The 14864-nt window shown below is 39.1% G+C and overlaps 1 protein-coding gene across 4 annotated transcripts in view; it reads left to right on the top strand.

Annotated features, from left to right (window-relative positions):
* The window catches only part of macroh2a2 (macroH2A.2 histone), a 42538-nt gene that overhangs the window by 21420 nt on the left and 6254 nt on the right, over positions 1-14864 (top strand). For all 4 annotated transcript variants that reach the window (XM_043679187.2, XM_043679189.2, XM_087982457.1 and 1 more), the window contains 3 exons: positions 1068-1175; positions 5504-5603; positions 6860-6949. In XM_043679187.2, the coding sequence (XP_043535122.1) occupies positions 1068-1175; positions 5504-5603; positions 6860-6949 (298 nt within the window). The remainder of the gene's footprint in view (positions 1-1067; positions 1176-5503; positions 5604-6859; positions 6950-14864) is intronic.

Below are 14864 nucleotides of genomic sequence, written 5' to 3' on the forward strand. Positions count from 1 at the left end.
AAGAAGACAATCCTGGCCATCTGCTTGTCCTTTCAATAAGATGCATAGCCTTGGATATTTTGCTCCCAGCCATGATACCCTTGGAGCTACATCTCTGGGATGCCCACAACATTGTACCTGCTAATTTCAATCTGTGCTACACAATCTTGGATAATATACTGCGCGTGTTTAAGTACAACACCCTCAGTCTTGAGTTGACTACTTTTTTTGTTGTTGTCCCTTATCTGCTGTGCCTGAAGTTACATTCCTGATCCTATCGGTCTTGTAGTTCATCTGTAAGTAGGACAAATATTTACCTCTAATCTAGGAGATACGTTTTATAAATAGTCAAATTAGCATCTATTATCAACCAGTGAACTTGTTTTCCTGTGATGTCACTTTAGTGTTGATTCCCTGGTTCTGGGCTTCAATTTATCCTGTTAAAAAACCTTACAAACTATGAGCCAGAAATACTTTTCCTGTGCACCAAATTCCTATGCTGCCTCAAGTCCCTGAACTATATACTCAATGTCTCACTCCAGATGAATCTCCTTCTTGACTGTGCAAAGCTTACTGATTGTGCTGGTCAAGCTTAATTTGGGATGTCCAGTCTGTATAGTGCCTGAAGCTTAACCCTGAATATATTAAAATGCTCAAGTAAATTCTAGAGAGATTGGGATTCACTTGAACTTGAAAGTAGAAGCTCCTGACCAATGCTGTCTTGAGCCCAGGATGTCTGTCGCTAGTAGCATTGTACTGCAAGTGAAGCAGCATCCTAAGGCCTGATCGCATTCCCTAGGCAGTGCTGCAAACTTTGGTAGTGAGCTTGAGGCATGTGAGCATCTCACATTTTCCAGCATTTCACCCCAGTGTCTGGTGAAGAGCCATCAAGGAAAGCTCAAGAATGTTCCCCTGAAATGTGGGAGAATGTTTGTTGTAGAGCAGAATCGGGTGGAAGCATCTCCTGAGGGTGAGAATCTAGACAGTGGAAGTGAAGTAAGGAAACAAAGGTGTTGTTGGGGTGAGGTTTGTATTATTGAATCAACAAAAAAAAACTTAATTTTTCCAACACTTCTTTCTTAAATCAGGGTAAACGGGCAGAAAATAAGGAAGGGGCATCCAGTTCCACATCAGATGATGTACCTGGTGAAGGATTCACAATTCTTTCAACAAAAAGCCTTTTCCTGGGGCAAAAGGTAAGATTTGTCACATTAATTTAAATTAACCCACTGGAGAGGCATCTGTTCAGTGTACAACATTTGTTTTTGTAATATCATCACTTTGCATGAGGATTGCTTATTAATGTGTTGACTTAACATACTATATATTAATCTGATTAAGTTAAACCAATTTGATAATGTTTTGATTTTAATGATTGCTATTAATGTGGTTTACTATTAGTGCTGGGTTACAATTTAAATTTTAGATCCCAATATTTATTTGGTAATCGAAGACTTTAACCAGTTAGGCAATAGAGACTGTCTGGTGCAATAACTTGGGAAATTTTACTTAAATTATGCTTAGCAAAGCAGGGCTGTGAGTTTACAAGTGTACAACAGCTTTTGCATTGCACTTTGTCTAAGGGCTCTGGTTAACACTCACTCTTTTACCTCTCTTCAGATCGCTGGTTCTTCTGCTTCTAATTGGACAGCAGGATAACTTTAGTTTCAACTTTGTGTGTCTTGGTCTCACAAATCTGCTGCTTATTATCTCTTTCCAAGCCACAGCAAATATGATGATCCATTATGTCTTTTACTTGTCCTGGGTGAGGCCATGCTTATTGATGTAGGGCCAAGCTCTAATTGGCTTTAAGGGTATGGACATTCTCCAATGTCACCCCTGTTTACTTTCTTAGGGAATGCTAGTTATTTGTGGGCCCCATCTGTTATGGTTTCTTATTATTACTACTACTTTGACTTTTTAAAGTAAGGGTAGTTTGTGATACCACCTTTTGCCCATTTAAGGTAATGAGATGCATGCAGTCGGGGTCCAATGATATTTGAGCTCATTTTCAATTTTTGCTTAATTAGGCAAGTTTCTATTAAATCAAAGACTTTGCATTGACCATTTTATCTTTTAGCAGCCATTTGTTTTGTGATTTTTATCTGTGGCTGTCTGGAATGAATTTCTTATTTTTTAAAAAGACCAGAGATTTAGTGGAAAAGTTTGTTATAGTTCAAAAAGTACTAATATTTTCTAAAGGTATTCAGAGGAATCTTGATTTTCCCTAACCCCCCACCCCACCCCCAAGATAATCTCTCCAGCATTGTCCTGTACAGGGCAAAGGTGTAACCTGTCAAAAATTTGCAGTAAAACATTGTGTGTGTGTTTGCTATGTGGAGATGTACCCCACAAAGGCAGCAGCAGTCTTACTGTTGGTGCCCAGTCGGGCTGCCCGGTTTGGGGGTGGGGGGGGAGGTGTCAGATGGGGATGTGGGGTTGCGAGCTCATGCGTGATGTGCTGCTGCCTAGTCACCTGAATAGAGGAGCAGACTTCACAGAAAACTGGGCCCCAGAGGAAAATCAATTAACCAAATGAAAGTGCTCCCCCATCTTGTTCGGATAATTGAAGTTCGTCTGTATAGAGTGTAAAAAAGAAAAGTAGTGAGATTTCCTCCTATGTTTTAGGTCGGAAAAGCAGTGGGCCAATCACCCTCTGAGCCTGTCCTGTCACTGAATAAAATATGGCTATAGGAACACTTCAGTGCATTTTATCCACTCGATCTGCATAACATTATTGTAGTCAGAAATCCATGAATCTCTAGCATTATGCATAATTAAAAACTGAGCTTTCACAGTCCTATTATTTGGTAGAGAATTGCACAAGTTCACACCCCTCTTACTAAAAACATCTCTCCTTATTGTTAGGACGTGGAGACAGGCAGCTGAACCAAATCAACATTTGTGTTCACAACACTGTAAAATTACAACCTTCAAATACCTTCAAGCTTTACCTCATTGGTTCCTAACTAGATGATTTGAATAACCAATTACACTTTTCAATAATCAATTCTTGGAGCTGGCTTGTAGCTTAAACAAAAGTCTTAGCAATTTATTAATACAATAACTTTAGTGGAGCAGAATTAAACAAAGTAATCTAATTGGTCTGTTTAAAATCCAAAAGACTTTTTTAAGCCTCATTCACAAAATACAGGCAGACAAACAAGCACAGTTAAGATAAAACAACTAGCCAGATTAGCTAACTGGTTTTCATGAGGCATAGATGATGGTTGCTCGATTGATTCTGAAGATGTCGATCAGGATCATCCTTTACAATTTCCCTCCAATTAAAAGAATAACTTATAACTTTGTTTTTCTGTTCTCCGAGCTTCCAAGAGCTGTAAATAGACAGAGACCTTTCAAATCTTCGTGCTGTATCATCATCAGCCAGATTCTTTTCACAGAAAATACAGTCCAAACTCCTATTCAAACTCTGGCCATTCTCTGACAGATTCATCACCTTCTCCATGAGGTCTCAATTACCACTCAACATCTTCCTGAGCATATATACTTGCTGGAACCACTTTCCAGGTACTGACCTCATTAGTAGCTAACTTATCTGTTTAAACATGATGCCCTTCCCTCGTGATGGAGTCTGCAGAATCTTTTTTGATCAGGAACTAGTCTGCAATTAACTTCCATACCTGACCTCATGAATAAATAAAAGCTTATTTGGTCTATATTCCTTTAAACACAAATTAACCATAGTCCAAAAGTCATCTTTAGCTTATGGATCCCAATTCACAGCTTGAGGATTTGAACATCATCTCCAGCAAAAGTGATATTCTACTTATTTTTGAATTGTGTCCCCTGATTGTGGACTTCTCAACCAGGGGAAACATTTTAGTTGTATCTACCCTGTCTTTCCCATTTAAGTATTTTGTAAGTTTCAGTGAGGACCTCATTCTTTGAAAACCCTAGAGAATATAGGTCCAGTTTGTCCATTCTTTCTTCATGAGAGAGTGTCACCAATCTAAGAACAAATCATTTAGTCAACTTCATTGCACTCCCTCAATGACAAGATTATCCTTCCTGAGATGAGAAGATCAAATCTGCAATAGTACTCCAGGTGTGTCTAATCAAGTTCCTACACAATTGAAGCAAGACTTCACCCCCTTTGTGGCACTGTGGTACCAGGAGGCCCAGGATCGAGTCCTGCCTGTTCCAAAGATGTGTAATAACATGTTTGATTAGAAAAATACTTTCTGGGGTCCTATAATGGCACAGTGATAGCATCCCTACTGCTGAACCTGGAGGCCCGGGTTCAAGTCCCATCTGCTCTGGAGGTGGGTAATAATACTGAACAGTGATTAGAAAAAGGTTGAAGCAAAATTTTTCTACTTCTGTCCTCAAATCCTCTTACAATAAAGGCTAACATTCCTAATAGCTTTCTGCACTTGCATGTTATCCTTATTGACAAGGGCACCTACGTCTGTTTGTAGATCTGTTTTCCAATTACTTACCATGTAAGAAATACTCTGCGCATCTGTTTCTCCTACCAAAGTGGATGAGCTAACATTGAAAATAATGATCTAGCCCATTCACTAAGACTGTCCAAATCCTCAAAGCAGTTTTACATCTTCCTCAATATATTCCCACTTTGTATCATTTGCACATTTGGTTAAATCATTGATATATTGTGAATAGCTGGAGCCCAGTTATTGATCCATACAGCACCCCACTAGTCACTGCCTGCCCATGTGAGAATGACCGTTTCTTATCATTTGGATGTTGGCCAATCATGTGCCAGTACATTACCTCCATTTCCATGTCCTTTAATTTTTCTAAGCAGTTTTCTGAAAATTGGTTCTCCTTTGTTATTAATATGTGCATTATCTTGAGTACTGAAAATTTAAAGCTAAATGCACCTTAGGATTAAATTAATTGAGTTGAGGGTTGAGCCTCTTTTGAATTCTCATCCTCAGAAGGCACTGGATGCAGAATCTTTAAATATTTTTAAGGTAGAGACAAATAGATTCTTGATTACGAAGGAGATGAAAGATCAAAGGTATGCAGGAATGTAGAGTTGAGCTTAAAATCAGATCAATCATATTTTTTTGAATGGTGGAGCAGGCTAGAAAGATGAAATAGCCTGCTCTTGTTCATTGATTATATGTTTGTAATCAAATCTAATTGTTCCTCATTGAACAAATTAAAACAAAGCCAATGCAGTGCACAGTTGTTTCTTTCCCCATTAACTTCCCTTCTGCCTTTGCTGTTGGCCAATAAAGATTAGATGCGGTGGAGGATGTTAACTCATCTTATTCAGCCTCGAAAGGTTGCATTTTGTTCCCTTCATTCTGTTTAAAATCCCATGGTGCATTCCTTTGTTATGTCAGCTTAAAGGAAGTCACATGATATTCATTAAGATCCACATTTGTTACAGTTTCTACTATAATCTTAGATTAGTCATTAATCTTAAATGAATACATTGAGAGATTTAAATTGAACAAAATTAATCATGAAATGTTAATTTCTCTACTAGTCATACAAGTGGTTTATTCAATCTCTTCTTTGTTTTCAGCTGTCCTTGACTCAGAGTGAAATCAGCAACATTGGTTCAATTAAAGTTGAATGCATCATTAACCCTACAAATGCTGAAATAGATCTGAAAGAGGACGTAGGTATGTTTTTCCCATTGGGGTCTTAAAACAGTTAATTAGTTGAGAAATATCAGCCACTTTATAAAGTGTTAAATATTTGAGTTAACTTCCTTTAGCAGACCTAAAATAGATTGGAAGTATCGAAAACAAAATTTAGGTTAAAAGTATTAAAAGATTCACTGACTTTTTTTTAAACTGTCTCCTGCTAATTTCTGACTTCTAGTTAAAACTGTCTAATTAAAACAGTTTTCCATGTGTATTCCTTTTGACAAATTTAGTTCTAATTTAAAATAATTAATATCCCCAGTTCACAAAAGTATTTTGAAAAATAGGATCATGTAGCAATGGGCTGCTGTAGTCTGCTCACCTTGCTTATATTTGAGCAGCAGTTCGAAGGGCAGTTATGGATCTTATAAATAAAGAGTTATTACAATTTACCAATTAAACTACCAAGATAAAACCTGAAAAGTAAACTTCATGACTATTCTTAACTTTATTTCTGCTGATCTTTTGAGGTGCAGATTTCACTAATATTTTGATCTATTGATTGACTGCCCTTGTAAGTTGGTTATTTGCCAATGATAATATAAACATAAGCCTTACTACTCTGTGAGTGACTAACCTTGAGCCCTGTCTTCTGTGTGCCACCTGATTTACTGTCGAGAGTATCATGCTGCCCCCTTCAGCCCAAAACCTGAATCTCCAAGCAGAATTGCAACCTGAATGTTCAGTCAACTAATTTCCTGGTGTATTGTTGAGCTGGATGTTACTCCATACTTTGTTTTTAACAAGATGTTACTTCAAATTTGTGAATTGAAGCCCTTATTCTTATGTAGGTACAGAGCACAGTTACTGTACAAGCTTCCTTAATTTTAATAAACAAATGTATTACTTGAAATATATGATTGACCTTCATTAATCATTTCATTCCCAAATGGACATCTAAAAGTCCGACATGTTTTCTTCTTTCTTTACTCAGTGCAGTTTTTGCACCCAAAATATGTTAAGCTTTAAAGTGCAAAAGTATTGACTGTTAGAGGGACATTGGAAGAGATTTTCTGTCATACATATTAGAAGATACTAAATTGTCCTGTGTAGCATTGCACAAAAATATTCTTTCATATTGTTCACTCATTAGTTCCTTGTGAGAGTCTTCAGTAGAGGTAATCCTGAGAATTCAGGCTATAATTCATACGGTGGAAGTGAAACTTGTGTTACAGTTAGTCCCTTTTGAAGTTGATTTCACTTTACTACTTACAGAATAATTGTAATTTCAGGTAATGCTTTGGAGAAAATGGGTGGAAAAGAGTTTTTGGATGCTGTGAAAGAGCTACGGAAATCTAATGGACCTTTGGAAGTAACTGGGGGCAAGTAATAATTTCTGTGCTATACATTTTAGGTTTGCTGTATTTTTATGTAGTTAACTATATTGAAGTCAATTAAATTGTTTAGATTGAAAGATCTGTATTTATTTTGTGGTCTCTGAACAATAATCACCTTAACATTATATTCAATAGATGAGACAACTTGAAATTTTACCTTAATGAATATTAAGCGATATTGGTGTTTTTTTGAGTAACATGTTTTACCTGTAATTCTTGAATGAGAATTTTACATGTTTGGTATTTTATACCAAGGCGGTACGGGGAACCAAGCAATAATTAATGTTTAAATATTTTATTTAAAAGTTGATTAGACGTAGTGAACACGGTTTTGTTAAGGATAGGTCATGCCTCACCAATCTTTTGAGTTCTTTGAGAAGGTGACTAAACGGGTGGATGAGGGTAAAGCGGTTGATGTGGTGTATGTGGATTTCCGTAAGGCATTTGATAAGGTTTCCCATGGTAGGCTATTGCACAAATACAGAGGTTTATTTAGTGGTTTGTATCCGAAATTGGCTAGCTGAAAGAAGACACAGGATGGTGGTTGATGAGAAATGTTCATCCTGGAGTTCAGTTACTAGTGGTGTACCACAAGGCTCTGTTTTGGGTCCACTGCTGTTTGTCATTTTTGTAAATGAACTGGATGAGGGCAGGAAGAATGGCACTAAGGTCACTACAGTTGTGGATAGTGCTGAAAGATGTTGTAGGTTACAGAGGGACATAGCTAAGCTGCAGAGCTGGGCTGAAAGGTGGCAAAAGGTGTTTAATGTGGAAAAGAGAGAGGTGATTCACTTCGGAATACAGAGTACTGGGCTAACGGTAAGATTCTTGGCAGTGTAGATGAGCAGAGAGATCTCCGTGTCCATGTACATAGATCCCTGAAAGTTGCCACCCAGGTTGATAGGGCTGTTGAGAAGTCGCATGGTGTGTTAGCTTTTATTAGTAGAGAGATTGAGTTTCGGAACCATGAGGTCATGCTGCAGCTGTACAAAACTTTGGTGTGGCCGCACTTGGAGTATTGCGTGTAGTTCTGGTCTCTGCATTATAGGAAGGATGTGGAAGCTTTGGAAAGAGTTCAAAGCAATTTACTAGGATGTTGCCTGGTATGGAGGAAAGGTCTTTTTGAGTGAATTGAGACTGTTTTCAATAGAGAAAAAAGTTGAGAGCTGACTTAATTGAGAAATAAGATAATCAGAGGGTCAAATAGGGTGGACAGTGAAAACCATTTTCCTCAGATGGTGCTGGCTAGCACAAGGGGACATAGCTTTAAATTGAGGGGTGATAGATATAGGACAGATGTCAGAGGTAGTTTCTTTACCTAGTAGCAGAGGCATGGAACACCCTCCCTGCAACAGTAGTAGACTTACCAACTTTAAGGGCATTTAAATGGTCATTCCATAAACATGGAACGAAAATGGAATGGCTTCAGATTTGTTCCATAGGTTGGCACAACATCAAGAGCCAAAGGACCTGTACTGCACTGTTTTGTTCTATAAAAATAACAATAAATTCTGTTCTGAAGATTTAGCAATTTTAGTAGTAGAGACCTATAGGTTATGACTTGGCTGACCAACTACCTATTGTGCTATGGATACATGTATAGAATTGGAAACCCTACAGAGCAGATAGGGGCTATCCAGCCCATCAAGTCTGTATCAACCGTCGAAACAGCATCCCACCCAGTTCACCACCCCACCATATCCCTATAACTTCACATTTACCATGGCTAATCCACCTGGCCTGCACATCCTTGGACTGTGGGAGGAAACCAGAGCACCAGCCAGAAAGTCACACAGACACAGGGGGAAACATGCAAATCCCACACAGACATGCACCATACACTCAAATCAAACCTGGGTATTGGCACTGAGAAGTAGCAGTCCTAACCACCTGTGCTACCATGCTAATTAACTAATGTTAGCATTAACATTATAGTTTTGTTCATTGAACTGGAAGCTTCGTTTTTCAGACATTTTGTCACCATACTGGATAACATCTTCAGTGAGATGAAGAACTGGCGGTGTGGTCCACTTTCTATTTATATGTTTGGGTTGCTTTGGGTTGGTGATGTCATGTCCTGTTCTTTTTCTCAGATCTGGTAAATTTAAAAAGAACAGGACATGACATCACCAACCCAAGACAACTCAACCATATAAATAGAAAGCCAGCTACACCACCAGTGCTTCATCTGGAGGCTCACTGAAGATATTATCTCGTATGGTGATGAAATGTCTGAAAAATGAGTTTTCCAGCTCAGTGATCAAACCTACATCCAGAACCTCAACCTGAGCTACAAATCTTCTCAAAATTTGTTAGCATTACCTTATACAAGAGAGAGAGATCTAGTTAGAGGTTAGTGGAGTCTTAGTTCATTGAATAGTGGGAACTGATATAAGCTAATAGTGTCACTTGAGATTTGAGGCTCATAGATCCCCAATTGCAACTTATTCATCTGGCTCACTACTCTTCCCAATCTGAAAAGTCTTTGCATGTTCTGAAATGACTTTGAATGGAATTGTGGGAAATTTGCCTTCAAATATCCATATTACAATTTGATATGGTCTTTTAATTCCCTAATCTCTTTTTTTGGTATCTTGATTTTGTACATGGATGTACAAAGGAAGCTGCTTGCTCTGCTTTAAGTAGTAAACCAAAAAAAAACTAAGTTACAAAAAAACTAAAACAAACATTTGTGACTAGGATATGATGGTTAATTTGCTTGCAAAGTAGTTCTGTTTTCTGTCACATGTGAGTAAATCACATTGTGGTTTGTCATAATCTAGTAAATGATCAGTGCAAATGTTGACCCAGTGGGTTGGTATTGGCAATGACTGTTTTTGGACTCCACTTTCAGGATGTTTAAATTCGTACACTGGAGCTCTTCGATTCCAGACTGGATTTTGGTTCTGAATTTGTCAGGAGGACGAAATGGTAGCTGCAGCACAGGTTTGGGTTTCCAGATGCTATTCCAGCATTATGGGAAAGTGATATATTGGGAAGCTGACTGCAGATTGCAACAAAGGTGCTATTGTGCCATATACTGACACAAACTTCAGTATTTCAAAAGGGTGAACAAGTTTTAGAAGTCCTCCTAAACCACAGTAGAAAAGGGTTATACACAGCATGAGAGGCCATTAGAAACAGTGCAAAAGTCGTGGAATGTTTGCAAATAACCATAGCTTTTTAGTAACGTTTGTAGGAAAGTTAGAGGAAAATGTACTGTTGGTCAAGGGAAGGTAGAAGAGGGAAGGCTGACCTTGATGGCAGCTCAGGTTGAGCAAAAGTCTGCAATGTCAGGGCCATCTGGCCTGTAAGAATTCTAACCCATGGATGTAAGATTGGCATTGACAATGGGTCCAACTCTCTCTCTACTAGCCATCAAGACAGCACAACAGAAGTGGGGAAGGTTCCTTCAACAGCAGGAGGGTGAACTTTGAAAGAGCTGAGAGTATGTTGGGGTCATGCTCTATCACAGCAGGCTTCCCTACCTGAAAATGTCTGAGCAGCAGTGTAGGAAGAGACTGTGACTTTCCAAAGAGGTGATAAAGAATCTCTGTACCTTCAGTAATTATGATCTGTCATCTTGACAGGCCCTGAGTATTGCACAAAAATTACGTCAGGAATTAATTTTGTTATGGCAGAGTTATTTCAGGGCTTTAATACTGATCTCTTAGACAGTTGCTCTCTACTGCATTTATGCCTAAATTTATGTCCTTTTTGTAAGGGTCATTGTCTTCCTCACAAGTGCAGCCTCTTAAGCACAGATGATGGTGGGTTTCTCCACAAAGTTTACTTCACTCCGATTCACTGTGTAAATGATTCCACCCTTGTTTCAATGACAGACCTTATTGGTTTTTAAATGAGAAGCTTACCTTTCCTTGTCCGACTGATTTGCAACCACAAAGAGAACTACTTACATATCTGCATACTTTCCATGCAGCAAATACAACATCTTTTATGCAAGAGAACTAAAGTTCAACACTAGGCAATAACATAGAATTTAAGATGACGAGGACTTAGACTGAGAGCGCACTACAAAGTAACAATGGCAGCCATATCCAGGAGGTTGAAGAGGGATCCATGCAGCATAACATTGTTGCAGGGGGTTTACTGATCCAACAATGTTTAGCTGAAGGTTGCGGAGTCCCTGAAAACAAAGGTATGCCTGGCACTACATGAAATATATGCCTTCACAAGGAAATCATTCTTGCCATGTTCATTCCAAGATTTTGTCATCACATGGTAGTGTATTAATTGTGTGCAGTCTCCACAGGGACAGGTAAAAACCTAGTGGTCTGTGCATAGTGTAAATAGTACTTGATAATTTGTAAAGGGCATTCAAAACACTGAAACAGTTACTGTGATTATGTTGTTAGCTGAGCCATTATTTGTAAACTACTCAGTGAGTCACTGTGGTTTCTTGTCTATGATCAAGGTGCCTTGCGAATGTGAACATTTAAGGTATACTCCCCTAATTGGCTAGGAGGTGGTGGAGACAAACTGTTCATATCACTGCTAAGCGGCTGTGAGGACTATTACATTTGAATTTGTTGGGCATGTCATGTTATGCAGTTGTGCATTTGTGTTGAGAAAGCTGACATCAACTATTGATTCATTTGTCAGACGGGATGAGTATGGTGCACCTGCAGACTGCACAGGACATTCATTTTTTTTTCTGAACATCAGCTTTTGGTCAGGTTTCCTACTGGCGTACGCTCCAGCATGAGAACATGTGAGTTGGAGTCCACCAGTTAGTGTCTCGATGCTTTTATATGAAATCGCAGAGTAACAAAATACTTCGAATGCTGGATTTCTGGAAGTGCAGAAGAAACTCTAAAGCTGAGGAAGTCATATTGGAATCGATGTCAAATTTTGTTTCACTTTCCACAAAGAAAAAAGGAGCACAAGTAGACTATTAATCCTTCAGGTTGGCTCCACCTTTCAGTATGATCATGGTTGATCATCCAACTTAGTTCCCTGTTCCTGCAATCTCTCCAAATTCATAGATCCCTTTAGCCCAAAGAAAAATATCCAACTCCTTAAAAACATTCAATGTTTTGGCCTCAGCTGCTTTCTGTGGCAGAGAATTTGACAGGCTTACTACTCTCTGGGTGAAGAAATTTCTCCTCATCTCAGTCCTAATTGGCCTACCCCATATCCTTCGACTGTGACTACTGGTCTGGGTCTCCATTCGTATGTTCTTCTTGCATTTACCTTTTAATCCTTCTAAAATTTTATAGGTTTCTATGAGATCCTCCCAATTCTTCGAAGTTCCATTGAATATAGTCCGGTCTCTCTTTTATGGTGAATAATCTAGATTCTCTTTATATGTCAGTCCTACCAGCCCAAGAATCAGTCTGGTATAGCTATATTGCATTCCCCACATTGAGCATCCTTCCTCAGACAAGGAGACCAAAACTGCACACATTACTCTAGGTGTGGTCACACCAAGGCCCTGTACAATTGCAGCAAGACATCCCTGTTCCTGTACTTGAATCCTGTAGCGGTGAAGGTCTGCTAACCTACTTGTTCACTTTCGGTGACTGGTGTACAGTAACACAGATCTTGTTGCATCTCCCCTTTCCCAATCTATCATCATTCATTTATAATGTGCCTTCCTGCTTTTGCTACCAAAGTGGATTATATCACACTTATCCACATTCTGCTTCATCTGCTCACACTCAACTTGTATGACTCATACTGAGGCATCTCTGCATCCTCACAGTTCATCCTCTCATCCAGCTTTGTCATCTGCAAACTTGGTGGGTTTGAAACTTATTTATTCTTACTCATCTTGATTCCAGCCTATCACTTCTCCATCGATGTCCCTGCTCTTCCCCAAGCACATATGCTAATCCCTTTTGTATGATCTTATCAAAAGTCTTCAGAAAGTCCAAGTAAACCACATCCCCTGGCTCCTGCTTGTTACATCCTGTCAAAACTTCAGTAAATTTGGTAGGATGATTTCTTTTTCATAAATCCTTGCTGACTCTGCCTAATCCTGTCATTGTTTTACAAGTGCTCTGCTATTACCTTTATAGTGGACTAGCATTTTTCCTACTACTATAATGCCCTGCTTTTTCTCTTTTTTTTAAATACAACGTGGTTAGATCAGCAAACCTTCAATCAATAAGAACTGTTCCACAGTCTTTAGAATCTTGAAAGATTAAGGTGGCCAACTAGTGCATCCACACCGACCCACTGAAGAGTAACCCGCCCCAATCCTATTGCTCTACATGTACCCCTGACTAATGCACCTAACCTACACCTCCCTGAACATTATGGGAAATTTAGCATGACCAATTCACTTAACCTGCACATCTTTGGATTGTGGAAGGAAACCCACACAGACATGAGGAGAATGTGCAAACTCCACACAGTCACAATTAGAATATCAGTTTCTGTATTGTACATACTTGGTGACTGAGCTTCCACAGGATTCTGGACCTGTCTGAAGCCTCTTCCAAAGATTTACCCCCTCTAAATGAAGAATTTCCTCCTCCTCTCAGCCCTAAATGATTTGTTTTTTATTCTGAAGGTTCTATCCCCTAATTCTAGACCTTGCAGCCAGGGGATACTTTTTTTCTGCATCGACCCATTTATCCCCTTTAAGAGTTTTGTAAGTTTCTAGTCATTGCCTGCCTATCTTCTAAACTTCAGAATAGAGGTGCACTCTTCTCCCTCTCTCTCTCAATTTGGGACAGTCCTTCCATCACACAAATCAGTCAGTTGAACCTCTGCTGTACTCCTGCAGCAAGTATATCCTTACTTAGACAAAGGAACCAAATTTGTGTGCTCAGCAGTGTTTTATACAATTAAAGCAAGTCAGTTTTTGCTCTTTTTTTGCAAAACGTGGAAGTATTACAGTTGACCACAGGTTGTGAACAGCTAGGGCTGTTCCTCGCAGATTGATCCTCGCAGCACTGCAATGGTCACAGCCTGCCACATCTGACGCTGACACAGTTGTATAAAATGGCGTGCATTTTTATGTACTTTTGATGACCGAAATGAGAGGCGGTCTATTTTAAAATCTAATTATTGTGGAAGGGACTGCTGCATTTTTTTAAAAAGCAAGCTACCAGTACTTATGTGATGTTTGCATTGTTTGTTCAACCAGTGGGGACGTTTGGTTGAGACACACTGGCATTAGGGAGGGTGTACAAAGGTGAAAGTACTTTTTTTTTTTCACTGCTTTCTTCTATCTCCCATTCATTGACAAAAGATGTCTGTTTACAAATCAAAACCAATGGAAAACTGTTCAGTCCTTGCCTTGCCCTCCTGAGAGCTGATACACAGTCCCTGACATACAATCAGCTTAAGTCAACAGCATCGACGGTGGCTTTGTCATTTTCACCGGATAATAGGCAGCCCCCTAGCCATAGACCACCTGAACAATAAATCAGCCACTGGATTACAACCTGCTGGATATCCATACTTCTGCTATAAGGACTTGCAAGTGAGATATGAAGATAGTGGACATTGGTATCAACAACTGGGAGTGTTCTGACAGACATGATCTCTGGTGGCTGACTCCTCAGAGGGATGTCAAAAGAAATGAGGAAGTGAAATAAACTTATTTGGTAGAGAAGTTGGGCCAGTGGAAATGAAGGCCAATTAATCCAGCACCTTCCAAGCCCACTGTCTTCAGCTGCCGCAAATGTAGCAGAGGCTAATATGCTCATTTACCACCAAGATACAACTTATCGTCTCATGGGACGGAACACTGCCAGGTCAGCATTGGCAGGTCTCACTTTAATAGCAGATCATAATTGTGGCACTTGACTACATTGCAAAAGTAGAAATTTTATAACACTAAGTAGTATTGGGTATAAAGCAACAGGCATACAAAAATATAGCATGTTATTTACTACCTTCATTATGATGATTGACCTTGAAATGT

The sequence above is a fragment of the Chiloscyllium plagiosum genome, unplaced genomic scaffold, assembly GCF_037043375.1.
Source record: "Chiloscyllium plagiosum isolate Xiang-an unplaced genomic scaffold, Cpla_swu_hap1 HiC_scaffold_43, whole genome shotgun sequence".
Classification (NCBI taxonomy): domain Eukaryota; kingdom Metazoa; phylum Chordata; class Chondrichthyes; order Orectolobiformes; family Hemiscylliidae; genus Chiloscyllium; species Chiloscyllium plagiosum.